The sequence below is a fragment of the Musca autumnalis genome, unplaced genomic scaffold, assembly GCF_047663935.1.
Source record: "Musca autumnalis isolate F117 unplaced genomic scaffold, ASM4766393v1 scaffold_3, whole genome shotgun sequence".
NCBI lineage: Eukaryota > Metazoa > Arthropoda > Insecta > Diptera > Muscidae > Musca > Musca autumnalis.
In genome coordinates this window covers 244,463,280-244,481,456 of record NW_027411866.1, presented here as the reverse complement: position 1 = coordinate 244,481,456, position 18,177 = coordinate 244,463,280, and the positions used below count along the sequence as shown (strand labels likewise).

Below are 18,177 nucleotides of genomic sequence, written 5' to 3'. Positions count from 1 at the left end.
CAGTTTGTTGCGAATTATCGTGAATTACTTTGAAATCTATTCCATCCATTCGAATCAAAATAGACTTTGCTTTCGGAAGGATTGTGCTTTTAAGAAAATACATTCTGACCGTAAATTACCCATAGGGGTCAATTGTTTAACCCCAATGTACTTCCAAATTTCTAGTATTTTGAAGTGCACTTGTAAGTTTTGTATAAAAATTGTCTGTAAATTAACATCCTTTGAGGCACATTACACATACCCTTTATTTCTAATACAATTTTTTTATTTCTTTCTGCCAACAGATTTCTTTGACGCAATTTTCACTTTTAAAAATATTTGATTTTCGTGGTGAAGTTTACATAATGTTCCTACCGCCTTTTTAGATTTTTTCGTTTCTACTTACTTGGCACACAGTCCCGATTCGAAGCTCCACTAAAATCTTGATTATTCGCCTGCTCATTTGATGAACACGAGAAACCCAATGCTGGATTGTTGAATTGCGCCGATGTTGGTGTTGTGCACGATGACAATCCACTGCTGGCCAAATATGGTGAGTAGGCGGTGGCCGATCCATAACCCCAATGTGTGTTGCTGGCACCTGTAAGACAAAACGAAAATGAGATACATATGTTAAAGAATCGGTAGGGTTTTTGGCGAAAAATCTGTTAGTGCAGCATGTAATTTGAAGTAACAGTAAACATGCAAGCAACTTCAAATATCCCCTTTTTTAATACAGATCCTGACTACAAAAAAACAATTCGGATTTCCTTGGTTAAGTTACCTTTAGATTTTATGGGCACTTCTAAAATACTTGAATAATTTATATGATTAATTAGAGTTGTATCTCAGATACTAACGATCTAAGAAACACATATCCGTAATAAAAGCTGAAATCGAAAAGATAGGAAATGTTGCGAATTTTTATTATATGAAATAGTCTAGAAGAAGAAGGGAGACTTCTCTATTGTAACTCACTTACATGAGAGATATTTTTACAATCGTCGAAAATCTGATGTTGCCAGTTGCCAGATATTATGTGCGCAAGGCGAGTGTGCATACAATGCATCACGGTGGTCTATTGGACCATGAAAATATATGTAGATATATTGAAGTATTTTGGACTCGTTGTGAAAAATTTCAAAATTCTCAACCTAATTTGTGAATAACATAACGACCATCGTTAGCAACCAGAATGTGTACACACATAAATACATAAATATATCTATTTGTAAGTATGGTTCACATAATGCATGAATAACTTCATGCCACTACCATAAATATATAAAAATTAAAATTATACGAACGTGCCGCCATCTAATTTATTAAATGCATATTTTCCAACAATGGCAACGATAACAACAACAACAACGAAAATGGCCAATAAATTTTGACGATGTGTGGTGAAGCAAAGCAGAAATACAAAAAAGCGAAGCTTGGTGTACAAATTATTTGCATAAAGTCAATAACAAAGTTAGAATCGTTAGATTGACCCCTAACCCGCCTAATATAGAAACCATAACAAACACTTACAAATAGCTCACATACACGCCAACACATACAATGCATGTATGTACGTATGTGTTTTGATTGTTGTATTTATAACATGAACGTTGCAGGACGACGTTGGTCGTCAATAAAATAAATGTGGGCTGCTAATTATGCCAATATGGTGGACATGGTAAATTGCATGTTTGTGTGTGTATGCATGTGTGCGTGTGTGTTCATGGCTGCTTATTTGTATTTTTGTGTAATTTTAGTGTAAATGAATGACAACCATTATGCGGGTTTTTGGCTACTGATTGGATGCAGAATGGACCCCATAACAACAAACAAAACAATAAAAACACCAAAGCTCCTCTTTCCTCCTCCCTTTGCTTTTAACATTAACAAATTCATGGCCTAACATTACAAAGTGTAGCAGCAAAATGTTGATTTTTTGCAACGCATTTTTGTTGGCCATCTATGCAAAATAAACATGGCTTAAATGTTGTTCTCCGGCCCATAACTATGACTGCATTGTGTTCCATGGAATTTTATCCTTTTTGTTGAGAAACAAAAAAAAAAACATTTGGTACGACAACTAATTGGTCGTTTGGCCGGTTGGTGGGTATGATGGTGTTGATTGTTTGTCATGTAGTTGGAGCAAAGAATTCCATTGTCCGTTGGCTGGTGGATTTGATGTTTAAACAGCGTAAAATCATTTGTTTATTTTAAAGTTGATTTTAGTTTTTTTTTCAGTTTGATAATATATTATTTTATGTTGGGAGAAAATGTGTAATAATATCTGTAACTAGTTAACGACAGTGTATATCGATGTCGTACGAAGCACGGGCTGTATAGGCTGTAGAACAACATCAGTACAGTAAAACGTACAACGATTGCGTTGGCTAAGCAATGCCATAAGATTGAGCGATGATACACCTGCTATCTTGGGGTAATTAGTGGTCGGAATTAGGACACAGTCGACTTATATGTCCAGGTGGAGCCTCAATCTTCCAGGTAGTGAACACGCGGCAGTAGATTTAGCAGCGTATATTTGCATATTCTTCATATGGAAGAACTGCCACAAGTCAGATATGTACTATGCAAACATATACACCTAGATTTTGCAATAATTCGCATACATTATGATGTTTATTTCCAATGAAGGGTGTGGAGTTACACAAAGTTGGGGTTTAAACAGCTCCGGAATATCACCCTGCTTTTGCGTATCCCCTGTATCTCTCTGAATTCCACAAACGGCTGGCAACCACAGAGTAAGGAGTGCAAATTTCCGAAGAACCTCCGTCCACCCTCTCCGAACGTTGAAACAAAACCTTCTGTGGACCTTCGACCAACCTCCTTCGAACTTCGGAACAAACTCCTCGGGACCTCCGACCACTCTCTTCAGAACTTCGGAACTAAACCTCTTCTGGAGCTCCGACCACCCTCGGTACCTCCCCCACAAAAGTTCGAAAATGTTCGGAAAATTTGTGCACAGGATAGCTCTGGAAGGGAGTAACCGATTTGGTCCATACTTTGCACATCGTGAAAAATCTACCAGACTTAGATGAGGTTGCAATATGGACTCAATCGGTCCACTCTTTCGGGTACCTTCCACACAAAATTTCGGAAAAAGTTAGTTTAGGGCCAGCTATCGAATAGCTTTGATTTTTATTGCAGCAACTTGTATTCACAACCCCCCATATGACGGTACAAGTTCCATCAGGGCAAGTCCATACTTCCTGGGAAAATGGTCTGCAAGTTGCAAAAAAAAAAACCTATAACATCGTGTGTAGTGGTTGGAGCGCAAGATAACTCTCGAACGGATCAACCGATTCGGTCCAAAATGTGGCCTTCGTAATATTTTGCTCTAAGTTAGTTTAAGTTCGAAGATAAAGCAAAACGGTCCACTCCTGCATCAACTTGTATTCAGTACCCCCATACGACGGTACGAGTTCCATCAGGGGGAAGTCCATACTTCCTGGGAAAATGGGCTGTAAGTTGCAAAAAAAAACTATGCGTAGTGGTTGGAGCGCAAGATAACTCTCGAACGGATCAACCGATTCGGCCCAAAATGTGGCCTTCGTAATATTTTGGGCAAACTTAGTTTAAGTTCGAAGATAAGCAATATCGGTCCACTCCTTCAGGTACATCCCCCACAAATTTTTAAAAATGTTCGGAAAATTTGTGAGCACGATAACTCTTGAAGGGAGTGACCGATTTGGTTCATACTTTACACATCCTAATATATCTACCAGATAAAGATCAGGTTCGAATATGAGCTATATTTGTCCACTCCTTCGGGTACCTCCCACACAAAATTTTGGATAAGTTCATTTTAAGACCTGCTCTAATCACTTTGATTTATATTGAAGCAACTCCGCTGACTTAATTACAACGGTAAAACTTTTTTCAGGGGCATGTCCATACTTCTTGAGAAAACAGTCCGAAAGGTGTTAGAACCCATATGGCACCATATGTAGTGGCTGGAAAGAACGATAACTCTCGAACTGCTCAACCGATTTGGTCCAATATTTGTCCTATTTTGTCCAAATATGATATCTCACGGTGTTATACAGGTTTACAACTGCCGGTACTTCCCCCCAATATTTAAAAAAATGACACTAAAATGGTATGGATGATATCTCGTCAATGGGACAACCAATTTGCTCATTACTTCCAAAATAAGATCCACATCCGCAACACTTTTGAACTTAAATCCCAATCAACATTTTTGTCGGCAAGTTGATATGTTCACAATAGGCCCCAAAAATCTGAATAGACTAAAAACATACGATCCGTCCGTAGATGAAAGTTTCAATTCACACCGGCTGAGGATATATCTCTGTCGGCAAGGCCGACTCATACTTTTTTACTTGTTTTAACTAAAATCCAATCCAGCAAACTAGACAAGGCGCAAAGAGCTGCCGCGATTCTCATAACTGGAGCCACCAGGAACACACATCAAGCTGCTCTGAACGCAATGCTGAACCTAAGACCTCTGAGCCTCAGCATTAAGTGTCAGGCAACTCGTAGTGCCCTAAGGCCGCATGAACAGAATCTCTGGCGCGGTTGTGCCTATGGGCATGCATGTATCCTGAATGAATCAGGTATCAATGTGAACCAACGCGGAAAACTGAGCGACTATATATCACCAGTCCTGAGATTTGACGATATAGATGTCGTTATACCTAGTAGAGACGACTGGAACCGCAGTAACCCTCCTCTGTACGGTCTAGCTTGTTGTACAGACGGTTCCAAGATGGAGGAAGGTACGGGGGCTGGCGTCTACTATGAAAGGCTATCTCTTGAGTACGCTTACAGGCTAAATAGCAACTGTAGTGTCTTCCAGGCTGAAATCTTCGCGATTTGATGTCGTTATACCTAGTAGAGACGACTGGAACCGCAGTAACCCCCCTCCCGGTCTGGCTTCTTATACAGACGGTTCCAAGATGGAGGAAGGTACGGCGGCTGGCGTCTACTGTGAAAGGCTCTCTCTTGAGTACGCTTACAGGCTAGATAGCAACTGTATTATCTTCCAGGCTGAAATCTTCGCGACTTGGAAGGCAGCGGAATTGATAAAAAGTTTGAATGCAGAAATCTTTGATCCGGTGTCTATCTTTGTGGATAGTCAAGCGGCTCTTAAAGCCATCAAATCCTGCAACATCAGGTCCAATGTCGTCCTCAAGTGTAGAACAGCCTTGGGAACGCTAACTAATGGCTATCGGCTATGCTGGGTAACAGGACACCGCGACTATATGGGTAATGAAAGAGCAGACGAATTAGCTAGACAAGGATCGCAGTCTACAGATCTAGCAATCGCCGACACCCTCAAACCATCCATTTGTCACTTTTCCCAAAGAATTGAAACGTTCTGTGACGAAAGAGCCAGTGAATTATGGCATAATGAACCTAGGTGCATTGTGTCAAGATCCATTTGGCCGTCTCTGCCAGTCAAAAGAACGACATCTCTGTTGAACCTGAGTAAAGCTGAAGTTAGAGTAATGACGGGAGTCATCACTGGACACTGCTACATCAGGGCCTTTACCATAAAATGGGATGAGGATGTTACTGACTACTGCAGACTCTGTGAGGATGAGGAGGAGATAGAGACGATCGAGCACCTCCTGTGTCGGTGTCCAGCCCTGGCTCGTAGGCGGCACACAGTGTCACGACCGTGGCCAAAAATGGTAAAAACTAAATACTTCGTTGAACAAATTTATTGATGGGGAGTGATAGAAAACATATTAATTAAGAAGAATCTGAATTTTGGTACTGATACGTGAAGTAGTTTTTGCTATATGAGGATTTAAATCTGACAATTTTAGTTAAGACGTATTTTTGTGTTTTTTTTTTTTTCTAAAATTAATAAATTATATTATGCGTTAATATTTAAAATTTAAAAGTAATGGTCGCTGCAAAAATGGTTCCTAAGTTCTCTTGTGATGTGATAAAATTGGCTACACTTTTGTTTGCATGTAAATATTAATCATATGGTGTTTACATTTACCCAAACATGTATTACTAGGTTTATTAATTTTCTGAAGCAAATTTTTAATTGAGTGGAGTGGGAAAAAAATTGTATAAAAGTGTATATCGATATTTTTGCTGTATGAGTAGTAAAAAGTGAGTACTTCAAATATAAAAACGTCCCAGCTGCAGAGGTTTGCAGACCAATGTGTCATTTCTCTTTTTCAGCGATCACCTCACTGAGAGGATACCCCCTTTTTTAACAAATCGTTTTGCGGTGTTGGCTATAGCGCGAAAATGAATGAACCAATCATCATATATTTGTGTAGGCTTATTAAGTACATAATAATCTTGCTTTAAAACAAGAGAATTTTAAAAATATCAATTTAAAAAAAAAATGTGAACAGCGAAAATCAAAATTCGATTTTTTACAAAAAAATTTACCGTTTTTTGACCACTAATCGGTCAAAAAAATTTTTTAAAGGGAATTTCTCATATACGTAGACAAGAGTTTGATATATTCAATATGCTCACAAACAATATGAAGAGTAAACACCAAATTTCAGTCATTTCGGCTGGATATTAAGGCCACAACACTCAAAATACCGAAAATGAGGAGGCACGGTTCTATGGGGGCTATAGGAAGACGAGGGCCTGTACTGACATATTTCTGGTGGAAGGTTATAAGTCCCCCAACGGAGACTTAATACCAATTTACAGCCATTTCGGTGTGATAATCATGCTAAAACCTCCAAAATACGGAAAATCGGGAGGTACCGTCCTATGGGGGCTATATGAAGGCGTGGACCTATGCAGACATTTTTCAAGGTGAAGGTATAATGCCCCCTACGAAGACTAAATACCAAATTTCAGCAATTTCGGTGTAATAATAAGGCTAAAATCTTCAAAATACCGATAATCGGGAGGTACCGTTGTATGGGAGCTATATCAAAACGTGGACTTAAGCCCACAACTCTCTGTTGGATTGTTTAATACCTCTGCTGAAGACTAACCACAAAATTTGAATACTTTCGGTTGGTCATTGTGTCTAAAACATTCAAAATACCGAAAATCGGGAGGTACGGTTCTATGGGGGCTATATCAAAACGTGGACCGACCAACCCAATTTTTTGTCCTGAAGATTGTAAGTCAATAATAGGTACGTGTACCAAAATTGATGCACCTACGACAACTCCTTCTATTTTTGGCCACAGTTAATATGAACTCGCGACATTGTGCGGCATAGATTAGTGGGTTTTCACATTGCACCATGTCTAACCTTCTATTCAACTGTGGAACCTGCTGTAATCTACAACATCATCAGAAATCTGAAATGACTGGGACAGCGCAATCTGAACACGTGAACCGTATTTCAAATATTCTACCAACCATCACCATCCAAACTTCTTAATTAAAACTAGTTTTTCCCTTCTAAAATTTTCTACCTAATCAATTCTTCTTCTTTATACTTACTTCTTTTATACTTTCATAGTTTCTTCCCGGATGATCACAATGGACCGGAAGGTCTCCGAGTGACGCAGTCACAAATTAGTGGCTGCACATCCCCAAACCTAACCTAACTAAAATCCATATCTTTGCTGGGATTCAAAGCATCATGCTTTGCCATGGTGCATTTCCGGCATGATTCCATATATACAAACATATAAATATATTACAAGCACAACAATGTCCAAACATAACCTGGATAAATATCATATTTTGTGTAAATTTTTATATATTTGCTAACATCAACATAACAAACACACACACAGGAGAACAACAGGAATCCCATATATATACTATATATACTACAATCCCATACTCGTACTATCAGCTTCATGAGTCCATGGCAGATTCATGGAAATACAACATCCATAATAAATGAACGAATATTTCGAATAATTTTTTTTCGCTTACACACATACTGGCATTCTATGTAAGTGAATGAGCAATCTCTCGTCACACACATATGTACATACATACAAATTAGGCTTAATTAATAGACCATTCGGAAATTATTAATTAGTTTTTATAGGCGCGTGGTACCAGTTTAAATGGTGAATATTGATTTTGTGGTGGCTTTATTAATGCTATTGGCTTAAACATTTTCTACCTCCTTTAATTATGTGGCTTTTTGTGGATGTTACCAACCAATAACACAAAACTCTGATGCCCGTCAGTGTTTGTATGTAATCGTATGTTTGTACAATGTGAGTAAGGTCTGGCATTGTGGCGACTAAATATTAGGGAAAACGGGGTTTTGTTGTCAATGTTTACTTTTGTAAGGATGATCGGTGTGAAGCCACCATAGTTTGTTAAATATTTGGGATATTTTGTTGTTTCTGTTGTCATTGGTAGGAATAAATAAAATAAAGTACAAAAAGGACAGGAATAGTTTTGGAAAATATAAGTATTAAGCTGATGAATATAATTAAGGATCTTTAGGGCCAGGTAGCTTTAGATTTGAATTGTAAATGGTTTATAGCTGAGTGTAGCAGACTTCGTTGTTGTAATATAAATAGGTAGAATCTCGAAAGTCTCACATTGAAACGGAACTGGGCAGTCTTAACAAATATTTTTTTTGGATTTATCAAAGATAAAAGAGGAACAAGCGAACCACCGTTTTATGCGAATCATTTTAATTTTTCAATCATAATCCTAATTATCGAGAATCCTCTGTATATTTGTATATTGTTGCCATTTATAATTTTATAAAATTAATAAAATATTTGTTCTGTTTCCCCGAATGCAATTTACAATTTGTTGTCAATGTGCATGTGTGTTTTGTTTGTTGTTTACCTGCTTGTGTGTGAGTTAGTTAGCCAGCCAACCAGCCATAGCTAGTAGGGATTAATTAATGTAATTATGTACGTATGTGTGCATATTTTTATTTGTTTTTATACATACAATATTCCATTGATACACGCGCTTGTAGCCGGTAATTAAGTCATGCGGTTTTAGCTTAATAAAATATTTAAATAAATAATTTATAAATATCAATTTTGATTTTTCACATTTAAATGTATGAATTAAATGTCACGCTAAAGGTGGGCACTGTTCTTCTGAATAGAATTGTAATATTCATATTCGCATAATTGCAAATTGAATTAAGTTATTATATGACAAAGTATAATCAAATTTGTACACAATTTGTGTGTCCTTGTTTGGTTGTTAAATGCGAATTTTGGTGAGAGTTGTTTCAGAAAACAATTGGAAGATATGTACGAACGGCTAGTAAAGTAGATAATGAAAACATTGAAGAAACCTGTATTGACAGGCTTCAACGTGGCAAAACCAAGAACTTTTCTCGGTTCCTCTGCAATCTCAAGTGGACACTGACCACGCCTTGGTGTCACCTGGAAGCAACAACACCTAAGGGTATTATAGCTGTCATGATATAAAGCACGAGTTTGATCGCGGGTTCGCCGTTAGTCGGAGGTTAAGACATCTCTAGTGCGATTCTCTAACTCATTTTTAAATTAGCAAACGCTTTATACGCATAACTCAAATAAAAGTTGACTGCACTTTTGCTATAATAGAACTATACGACTACTTTTTTTGGTCGTAGATATCGTAAATTACCGAAATCAGAAGTGTTTTTATTTTAGCGATTTTTGTCCGTAACTCAAAAATGAGTTAATCAATCGAACTACTGGTATCAGGATTCGATCCGATGCACAGTGGATCCACTTGTATGGAGAAAGTGGCCAAAAATATTTAGAGTGTAAAAATCAAGCCAATGCGCCGGTTACAGCTTTGTGCTGCTGCGAAGAGTTTTTTAAGAAACCGCGAGCGTAACATTCTCCCCCCTTTCCCCTCTGGAGGGGGTATACGGTAAGATTTGCATTATGCTGTTAATACAAAATTACATAAACAAAGGTCCCGATTATCTTATAATTCAAAAATACGCTTGGAGAAACAAAACAATCTCCAAAACAACATAAAATCCATCCAATTTAGCGGATTAAAAAAGTCAAAATTTTTGTCTGAAAATTGGTATAATTTTTAAAATAGATCTTATAGCGTTCTTTCTGGAAGGCACGTACCGCCAACGTAAGACAAATTTGGAAGAAGATTTCTTCATCTTGCCACTGATGCCAATTATGTTAATGTACGTGGTCAGATAACAGAGTTATACGCTAATATATCCATAGAAACACTATTCTAGGGCAGCTTTAGTCAGCGACCCACCATTTATAGTCTGGCACTAGATGGCAGCTGATTTTAATACTGAATCTTAAACCGATGACCTACTTTGGAAAATTGTTCCCGAGGTGGGCAATGGTGGGCATCATGACTAAAACCTTAGGTCAAATTTAAGTATATGATCGAATTGGCATTACAAAATACACTAAGAAAATATGCAGATAACTAGAATTCCACAACACGCAAAAACACTATTTTTTTAATGAAAATTAAGCTATTACCTCCACCTTCAAAATCCACTATAATATTTTGCTATTCGTGTAAGATTCGCCATATTTTGAATATATTTACTTCCACTTATAATATATGTTGTACTCACAACAAAAAATAGTAGTCACATGTTCCGACTCTTGAAGCTCTTCTTAAGAAGATCGCGTTCGAATGAAACAAAACTAATATGGGTGGATCCACTGTGCGATGGATAAATGACTTCCTACAATTCAAATAGAAGCTAAATAGTTTAACATCAGCTCTTTCTGTGCCCATACGATCGCCCATGACTTTAAAATTATTATAGGCGATTCGAAAGCGAAAATTGGAAAGGAGAAGGGCCAACAATCGGGTCATTCAGTCTCTACAATGAAACATCTGACAACCGAATGAGGTTTATATACATCGCAGCGACAAAAAGCGAGTTAGTTGGCAGCACTGGATTTAAGTAACTATGGACGCGTTAAATTAAACAAAAAGAAATTAACTGGATCATCTGATTGAGCGTGATAGATATACGATCTATCCGATTAACTACCTTGTTGCAGTAAAGTTTTGTACCCCATTAAAAGTAGAGAATAAAGTACGAACAGATACAAGAGGGAAGTTTCATATCGAAAAACAACAGATGGTCACAGCATATTCTACTCAACTGGTGCAATTACCTAAGAAAATCTCGTTCCTATAACATATTAGCGCAGCGGCAAACCACTGACCACTTTATGCAAACAGCCGCAAAATTCATACTTGGTTACCAGAGATCCCTTCCAAGGATCCTGGGAGTTTTGTGCTGTTACAGAAGAAACGAATACGGAATAGAAGGATTACCTCTCAATCAGTAGCAACGCGTAGTGTACGAGAGATATATCGGTAGAAAACAGGAAAAATATAGAAATACAAAGCGGGTGTGTGATTCTACCAAAGAGTGCAACAGCAAATCGATGGATTTGTTACATCGCTCGGATTGCAAAAAATGTTTGTCAGAACTGTTGGTATTCAAAATTAACGAAGACTCTGACAATCGCAAACATCCCAAATCCTGCATAAGACACAAGAGATGCACGTCGACTGACTTACTTAGCTGGCCCATTACAGAACATTTGTTCCATAGGCCGAACTAAGAAAAGATCTCCATTACTCTCTATTTGTTGCTTCGCACTCTGGAATACCGCGCCTTTTCATCTCTTCATCCACTTGTTTGCGCCATCTATTCCTTGGCCTGCCAATTCTGCGTGCACCGCCAAGCGCTTCGTATTTATACGCCTTTTTAGCGGGTTCATCTTCGCTCATTCTTATGATATGGCCTAGCCAATGCAATCGCTGCATCTCGATACGTTTATCTATATTGATATTCACCGTCAACGCAGATTGGTCCATAGATGTTTCGAAGAATTTTTCTCTCAAACACATCAAGCACTGCCGTGTCTGCTTGCGCAAGTACCCAGCCTTCGGAGCCATACATCAGCACGGGTAGTATCAGTGTTTTATAGAGCGATATTTTTGTTTGACGAGATGTGGCTTTGTTCTTAAAGTGCTTACTTAAACCAAAGTAGCATCTGTTGGCCAATACAATTCATCTTTTTATTTCACAACTGATGTCTTTTGCTGTGTTTACGGAGGTGCCGAGGTAGACGAAGTCTTTTACTACCTCAAAATTATAGGAACCAACTTCCACAGTTGGTCCGAGCTCAATGGACGCATTGCGCGACGACACCATTAACTTGGTCTTCTCACCGTTTACCGCCAAACCCACTTTAGCAGATTCTCCTTCGACCTTCATAAAGGTATCGGTTACTTCTTTAAGTGATCGTCCCATGATGTCTATATCAACAGCATAAGCAAGTAACATGTGACTATTGGTGTAGATTGTGCCACTTCTTTTGACGTTTGCCTCTCGTATAACCTTTTTCAGCAGGATGTTGAAGAAATCACATGAAAGGCTGTCTCCTTGCCTGAAACCTCTTTTAGTACAAAACTCTTCGGAGAGGTTCTTTCTTATTTTAACTGAAGATCTTGTGTTAGTTAGAGTCATTTTACAAAGCCGAATGAGCTTTGCAGGAATACCAAATTCAGATATGATTTGGAATACCTTTGGGCTTAGGGGGCTGTCGAGGGCAAAAAGGTGGTAGGTGTCGATCTGCATCGCTTGGGTCTTATCCAGGATTTGCCGCAGGGTAAATATCTGGTCAATGGTGGGCTTGCCAGGTCTTAAGCTCAATTGGTATAAACCAATTATTTTATTAACCATATGCTTTAGTCGTTCACATAATATCCCTGACAATATCTTATAGGCAATAGGTAGAAGACTTATGCCTCTATAGTTAGAGCATACAGTCTTGTCTCTTTTCACTGGATGGGACACAGGATACTCAGGTTCCAATCGTCGGGTACGCGTTCTTCCTGCCAGATGGTGCTAACTAGCTGATACATATACCTTATCAGCGTGTCGCCTCCGTTTTTGAACAGCTCGGCTGGTAAGCCATCGGCTCCTGCTGCCTTCTTTGCTGGGCGGTATTCATTCAATACTACCTTCTGGGATTGGATCTGTGGTATATTCGTCGTCTTCGCTACTATTGGATACCAACAGTTTGGAAAAATGCTCTTTCCATATCCTGCGCACATAGATACTGTTACCAAATGGATTTTGCGGCTGTTTGCATGGAGTGGGCAATGCTTTGCCATTGCGCTGATATGTTATCGGGACGGGAGGTGCTTTCATTAAGCAATTGGGCCAGTTGATTGGAGTATGCTGTGGCTTTGTGTTGTGATTGCAGCTTACCGACGTCTAACTCCTGTGTTGCGTCTGTTCTTACTTTTTTCGCTACGTTTAACCGGGTACATAACTTTGCTGCAAGAAGGTTGTGGTCCGAGTCTATGTTTACTCCTCGGAGCGAACGTGCATCCAACACGCTCGTTGAATGTCTCCCATCTATCACAACGTGTTTAATTTTATTTTATTTAGATCCGGAGACAACCAGGTGCCCTTATGCTTAAATCTGGTACCGCTAACTACCATGTTTTTGCCGCAGCAAAGTATATTCAAAATTAATCGTACCTCCAATTTTCGGTATTTTGAGAGTTTTTCCTATATTCTTTGACTGGATTACCCGTAATCTGACATTAGAGATTCACCGCAGTCGCTAAATTTTCTACAAAAAATAGTAAACATAGGTCCACGTTTAGGTAAAGTCCCCATACAATGCTGCTTTGGCTAGGCCATGTCATGAGAATTGAGGATTATAAGTCCACTAAACATGCTTATAAGAACGGACCGCATGCGGTATATTCAAAATTGAGAACATATAGAGAGGAGTGGAAATACAGTCTTCCTTCGGATTATAGAACAAATATTCTGTAAATGGTCACTAAGAAAGTAAGTCAAACCTTCTTGAAAAAAAAATTTTCAATATGAACCCATGTATCTGGTATAAGCCCAATGGTATCTCCAACGTTCTGACTCTGACTGACTGCATATAAGGCATATACCATTGTCACCTGACAAAATTTTCACTAAAACTAAACCTAAACCTGTCGTAGACATATTTTATTACACACTTCTCAACATCAACACCCTAAAAAATCAACCACCCTAATACATGTGGATGTAGTTCCATTGCTCTTCACCGATGACTCCAACCGAAACAGTCCCGATCTAGCCACAATCACAACGTGGCATATAAACATAGCCCTTAAGTCGGACCACCTCCCGATAAGCATCAACGCCTCCACAGAATCTGAGTTCTCCACATCAGAAGAACGAAATTTCGCCAATTTTGAAAAGGCAGATTGGAACCTTTTCAAGTTAACCACAGAAAACACTACACCCGCTTGTGAAAAAACCATCATTCTAAACGCATGCAAGAGGTGTACTCCGTCGGCACGCATTCCCGACATCAGGCCAAACTTCCCCACCGAAGCCACAAGGCTAGCCAATCAAAGGAACGCTATCAGAGCAACTGATCCAGCTGATCACAGAATACCTGCTCTGAACAAAGAAATTGATAGGCTCGTATCAAACCATAAAAGGGACAAATGGAGGAAACACTTGGATGAATCCGACTTGGGCACCAAAGGACTATGGTCTACCATAAAAAACCTCTTCAATCCAAGGAGAAACGACAAAATAGCAGTTAGTTTGATAGCAACACTCCCAAAAGCCATGGGAAAATTGCCTCCTCCTTTTGTCGTCAATTCGTAGAACACCCCACCGGCAGAAAAAACACGCGCAGGAAGTTGAAACGTCACTTCCAGTCATTAAAGCCAGACACTCCAACCATCCAAATAACCGAAGAAGATGTTGCAAACGCCATCAAAACTGGCAAAAGTTACCTATGCCTCCTAAGCCCCGAAATACAAAACGAGTGCCCAGATTGTGGACAGTCTCCGCACATCACTAGGCATCTTTTCACGTGCTCACAAAAACCCACAACACTGACACCTGAATCGCTCTGGACACATCCAATCCAAGCAACAATATTCCTTGGATTGGATGTGGATATGTAAAATGTCTTATTTCTAACCTTAAATTTTTCTTTCTTTCTTTCTCTTTATTTTCTTTCTTCCCTCGAACATACATTTGTGAAAAACCTGCAGGGGCTACAACAACAATCGAAACAGTTCTCATTCACGTCATGTTATCATTGTTCGTATTTGAAATGTGGCCGTCAGCTACCCGTCAATGTAATCCTGAGTGTGAAGTTGTGTTGATAAATTTTGGAAGGACTATACGTTTTGGCTGTCTTTTAAATACATTGCAGGCAGAGACTTCGGCTTTTTGCTCCATGCGGAGGCTTCGACCTTCTGTTCCAAACAGGGACAATGGTACTTTACACTTACAGAAACGTCGTTTTCCTGTTCGTAGGTGTATCTACTTGTTTGTACGATGGGTATTCATTACAACCGTCCTTAATGAGAATCAGCAGCCGAGTTTCCAAACTTTATCATATCGTCATTCCCGATTATCATCAGCCCGTCCGTCTGTTTGGCTGTCTGGTTAGCTCTCGAAAGGAATAACCAATTTGATCCAAACTTTCTTACAGGAATATATTAAGTTGGGAGATGGTCCAGTAAAAACAGTATCAGTCAGCAGTATTGAAAGTTTTCAGAGTATATTTTTAGGCGTTTGTGGGGCAGGTGTTACAAATAGTAGGTCCTAACATTTCACCTGACAGACCTAGTGAACAAAGAGACCAACCTTCTTCAAAAAATTTCAAAATTGCACTTTTAACTAGTTTTGTGTGGGAGGTACTCCAAATTAAGAAAATTCGAACTAAATATCTCTCAATTCAAGGAATTTAAATATTCCACTACATTCATATGAACACGCATCCATTTATCAATTCTTTTCATAATTATTGCAAATTTTATTCCCTTATCTGATGACGACGATATGATTATAACGATGCACCATATTTAATAAATTTTCTACCACTGATGTTTATGACACATTAATTTAATGACCTTTTGCCGGAAAAAACACGAACATATAACTTAATTTATTACTACAATGTTGTAGTTGTTGCTGCTGTTGTTTTTGTTTATGTCGATGTTATTGTTGCAGTTGGTCATTTTGGCGACATAAAAACACATCAGTTGCATTGCGAACAATCAGCAGCGAAACCAATCTACAACCCGTTCACAACACACAAATGAATGCATTTTTCGCAAAAATAAATAAATGGTTTGAAGGTTATTTATGAATAAATTATTAACATAAATAAAATAAATTATAAATGCCATAAAATGGCACGGAGGGTGGTGTAATAATTGAAGGATAATTTAGTAGATGAACAATTTCCAGGACTGATTTCCCACATTTATTGGTCCATGAAAAAATATTCTTTAAAAAATCCACGTTTATTGTTGTGATGGTCCAGGAAAAAATATTCTTTAAAAAATCCACGTTTATTGTTGTGATGGTCCAGGAAAAAATATTCTTTAAAAAATCCACGTTTATTGTTGTGATGGTCCAGGAAAAAATATTCTTTAAAAAATCCACGTTTATTGTTGTGATGGTCCATGAAAAAATATTCTTTAAAAAATCCACGTTTATTGTTGTGATGGTCCATGAAAAAATATTCTTTAAAAAATCCACGTTTATTGTTGTGATGGTCCATGAAAAAATATTCTTTAAAAAATCCACGTTTATTGTTGTGATGGTCCATGAAAAAATATTCTTTAAAAAATCCACGTTTATTGGTGTGATGGTCCATGAAAAAATATTCTTTAAAAAATCCACGTTTATTGTTGTGATGGTCCATGAAAAAATATTCTTTAAAAAATCCACGTTTATTGTTGTGATGGTCCATGAAAAAATATTCTTTAAAAAATCCACGTTTATTGTTGTGATGGTCCATGAAAAAATATTCTTTAAAAAATCCACGTTTATTGTTTTGATGGTCCATGAAAAAATATTCTTTAAAAAATCCACGTTTATTGTTGTGATGGTCCATGGAAAAATTTTCTTTAAAAAATCCACGTTTATTGTTGTGGTGGTCCATGAAAAAATATTCTTTAAAAAATCCACGTTTATTGTTGTGATGGTCCATGGAAAAATATTCTTTAAAAAATCCACGTTTATTGTTGTGGTGGTCCATGAAAAAATATTCTATAAAAAAATCCACGTTTATTGTTGTGGTGGTCCATGAAAAAATATTTTTTAAAAAATCCACGTTTATTGTTGTGATGGTCCATGAAAAAATATTCTATAAAAAATCCACGTTTATTGTTGTGATGGTCCATGAAAAAATATTCTATAAAAAATCCACGTTTATTGTTGTGATGGTCCATGAAAAAATATTCTATAAAAAAATCCACGTTTATTGTTGTGGTGGTCCATGAAAAAATATTCTTTAAAAAATCCACGTTTATTGTTGTGATGGTCCATGAAAAAATATTCTTTAAACAATCCACGTTTATTGTTGTGATGGTCCATGGAAAAATATTCTTTAAAAAATCCACGTTTATTGTTGTGGTGGTCCATGAAAAAATATTCCTTAAACAATCCACGTTTATTGTTGTGATGGTCCATGAAAAAATATTCCTTAAACAATCCACGTTTATTGTTGTGGTGGTCCATGAAAAAATATTCCTTAAACAATCCACGTTTATTGTTGTGATGGTCCATGGAAAAATATTCTTTAAAAAATCCACGTTTATTGTTGTGATGGTCCATGGAAAAATATTCTTTAAAAAATCCACGTTTATTGTTGTGATGGTCCATGGAAAAATATTCTTTAAAAAATCCACGTTTATTGTTGTGGTGGTCCATGAAAAAATATTCCTTAAACAATCCACGTTTATTGTTGTGATGGTCCATGGAAAAATATTCTTTAAAAAATCCACGTTTATTGTTGTGATGGTCCATGGAAAAATATTCTTTAAAAAATCCACGTTTATTGTTGTGATGGTCCATGGAAAAATATTCTTTAAAAAATCCACGTTTATTGTTGTGATGGTCCATGGAAAAATATTCTTTAAAAAATCCACGTTTATTGTCGTGATGGTCCATGGAAAAATATTCTTTAAAAAATCCACGTTTATTGTTGTGATGGTCCATGGAAAAATATTCTTTAAAAAATCCACGTTTATTGTTGTGATGGTCCATGGAAAAATATTCTTTAAAAAATCCACGTTTATTGTTGTGATGGTCCATGGAAAAATATTCTTTAAAAAATCCACGTTTATTGTTGTGATGGTCCATGGAAAAATATTCTTTAAAAAATCCACGTTTATTGTCGTGATGGTCCATGGAAAAATATTCTTTAAAAAATCCACGTTTATTGTTGTGATGGTCCATGAAAAAATATTCTTTAAAAATCCAAGATT

At 37.5% G+C, this 18,177-nt stretch overlaps 1 protein-coding gene across 2 annotated transcripts in view; it reads right to left on the bottom strand.

The window, feature by feature from the left end:
- RunxA (RUNX family transcription factor Runt related A) overlaps nt 1–18,177 on the bottom strand; it is a 184,557-nt gene that overhangs the window by 9,801 nt on the left and 156,579 nt on the right. For both annotated transcript variants that reach the window (XM_073973465.1, XM_073973464.1), the window contains exon 5: nt 386–580. In XM_073973465.1, the coding sequence (XP_073829566.1) occupies nt 386–580 (195 nt within the window). The remainder of the gene's footprint in view (nt 1–385; nt 581–18,177) is intronic.